The sequence below is a fragment of the Sesamum indicum genome, linkage group LG3 (assembly GCF_000512975.1).
Source record: "Sesamum indicum cultivar Zhongzhi No. 13 linkage group LG3, S_indicum_v1.0, whole genome shotgun sequence".
Lineage (NCBI taxonomy): Eukaryota > Viridiplantae > Streptophyta > Magnoliopsida > Lamiales > Pedaliaceae > Sesamum > Sesamum indicum.
In genome coordinates, this window is record NC_026147.1 from 21006721 (window position 1) to 21009631 (window position 2911).

General features: G+C 34.4%; 1 protein-coding gene across 1 annotated transcript; it reads right to left on the reverse strand.

Moving 5' to 3' along the window:
• LOC105159054 (transcription factor bHLH93) lies at window positions 827-2384 on the reverse strand. Its single transcript, XM_011075988.2, has 4 exons — window positions 1732-2384; window positions 1487-1645; window positions 1215-1382; window positions 827-1070 (listed from the first exon to the last, which is right to left on the reverse strand). Exons 1-4 carry the CDS (start codon window positions 2320-2322, stop codon window positions 984-986), a joined length of 1005 nt encoding a protein of 334 aa, XP_011074290.1. The 5' UTR covers window positions 2323-2384; the 3' UTR covers window positions 827-983.

Consider the following 2911-nt stretch of genomic DNA (forward strand, 5'->3'; position numbering starts at 1 on the left):
TAAATTAATATTTTTTCTTCTTTCTCTCTTTTTTAATAAAATGTGTTGGTTTAAATATATATTTACAATAAATTGAAAAATATTAAAAAAGATTATTATATATGCACAAAAAATAACATACCTACACTAATTACCGATAAAGACGTGAGCCGCAATTCAGCTGTTCCAATGGCGACAGTTACCGATAATGAATGATTCATTTAATTCTTGCAACTCTCTTTTAAGGTTTTGTTTTCTTGTATTAATGGCTGCTGAGGTCAAGACAAAAAATCCCACAAGAATTTTCCTTTTTTTTTTTTTTTTGGGCACTAAAACACACTTCCACTCCACCCACACATGCAAACAACTTTTACTTTGGTTTTTCTTTGAGGGGGAAAAAAAAAGAAATTAGTTGAATTTTTTGGCTATTCGAAGACTATTTATTCTGCATGTCGAGAGAGGTTTGTAATAACTTCTATTTTTATGGTTATAATTAAAAGAATTGTCAATTAAGTGAAAATGAAAATTTGGGATCTTTGAAAGACAAAAATAGAAGTAATTGCAAATACTTTTTAAAATAAATAGTTCCCAAATAGCTAAGAAATTGAATTAATTTCTATTTTTTTATAAAGAAAGACGAAAGTAAAAAATGGAAAACGTCTTAATATTTATAATTTTATCAATAAATTGTAGAAATTGATAAGGAGTTTTTGATATAAATAACCTTGATTTAAGAAATTGAAACGTAGAGGGTCGGAATAGAAAAAAATTATTTTCAATTTATTTTGAACGAATAGATGATAAACACAGCCCTAAAAAAAGCAATCAAAATGACTACAACCTCTCACTCCAAAAGCACCTTCACAAAAATATAGATTCTTTAAATTAAAAAGAAAAAAAAAATACATGGATTCATAATAATCTACCCCCTTATCCCCACCCTGCAAAAGAAAAAAGAGAAGGAAAAAAAAAAAAAAATGTATCCGAATAATGAGTCTGATTTGCTACAGACACCTTCCTCCGTATCCTGCGTTTCTAAACAGTGCCTGTTTTATGTCTTCCGTCTCTAAAATTCCTCTCTTCTTCAATTCCTGCCACCACCAAATTCTCAATTCTCAGACCTCATTCACATATACATTTCAATTATATATACATGAAGTAGTGATGAATGAGAATATTCCTGATTTGCGTAAAAATATTGTATATGAAAAGGAAAATGAAGGGTAGTTAGGTACCTCAGAGCAAGAAGCATGGAGGGAAAAGTCATTAAAGCAGCTAATTACGCAGTGCTCAATTTCAAGGCCTAATGCTTCTAATGTGGTGACTGTGGACAGCAGCAATCCTGGCTTCGCCCCACAGCTTATCTCTATTCTTGTCTCTCTCTCTCTCCTCTCCACTTCAAACTGCAATTATATATACACACACACACGTAAACATGAGTAAATTTTCATAAAATGAGATAAATATTCAGACGTTGGTCGGAACGGGAACGTTTTTCATATATTACCTTGGGTGAATTTCTGACTAGAATTTCATTAGGCTTGGCATCCTTGAATATGCTGAGTTGATTTGACCCCAAATCCATTTCTTCTTGCAAGTTGTGGATCCTGTCCAGCAGCTCTTTCATGTAATCAATTGTGTCTCCAAGTATGGATGTTCTGTCCATCTGCAAATTTATGTACAAATTTACCTCATCTTTTTCATTACAACATAATTAAAATTCTTCTCTCATTTTTCAAGAATTAATCAAACCTTGCTTATCTTGGGCACAACTGATCTGAGCATGGAGAGGCGGTCGTTCAGCCGCTTCCTCCGCCGTCTCTCCGCCATCAGGTTCTTCGACGGCTGCCCACCCTTTTTCACCTTGTTCTTAGCGGGGCAGAAACCCATGCTAAAAGTACCGGGCAGCATCTCGGGTGCGGGTGCGGGTTCCGGTTCCGGTTCAACTTTACATGGAGCCCTAGTACTGCCGTCCAGATTCTGGAATAGAGCACCAATGTCTTCATTATCAAGAATTGACATGGAGTAGTAGTAGTCTTCTTGGCAGAAAGGCAGCGTTTGCGCGCCGTCCACAGCGAAGAGCTCGTCGGCAAACGTCGACGGGGCGTAGGCGGAGCAGTCGAGCGGCTGCAGGTGGTGGTCGTGATGATGAGCGTACAAGTCTTGAAAGCAGCAAGCATTTGTAGTAGCAGTAGTAGTAGGGATGGCGAAAGCGTTGGTGGGAAAGCAGTCGAGGCTCCACCCATTAATGCTGTCTTCATTTGTGTAGTAGTTATACTCCTCCGTCTCTCTTACGCCTAATAACTCTTCCAAGAACCCATTTTCATTTGTGTAATACTCCATCTCTCTCTCTCTCTCTCTCTTTCTCTCTAATCTTTCTCTATCTTACAAACAGAGACACAAATGTTTGATAAAGTGAGGTTGCAGATGATGCTGTATTATATAGGGACAGAGAATGGAAAGAACTATAAACTAAAAGAGAAAACAAAAAAAAAAAAGTGACGTGATGTTGGTTGATCATATTAAAATTATCATTAATTATATATTTAATATTAAGGTATTAAATATTAGCATTGTAATTTTATATATTTAATTAGTATTATTAAGATTTGTTTTTTGGTTTCACAAAAAAAAAAAATGAATAATTTCAATTTCAATTAGCATTGTGAATTAGGACGGGGTTGAAACATTATAAGTACTATAATTTTCAATTATGAATTCATACATGACTAGAAATTGAAAATTTCACGTCGTGTGAGAGATTCAACTCTTACAATCTTTTAATTGAAAATAATCCATTTTTAAATATTTAGAACCGTGTTATGTTGCTCCTCAAATTCTTACTACGTACAATTTGTTGTTAATATATTTGATATAGATAATAATTTTATAAGAAAACAAGTAACATAGTGATTAGTTACAGTGGGTTTAT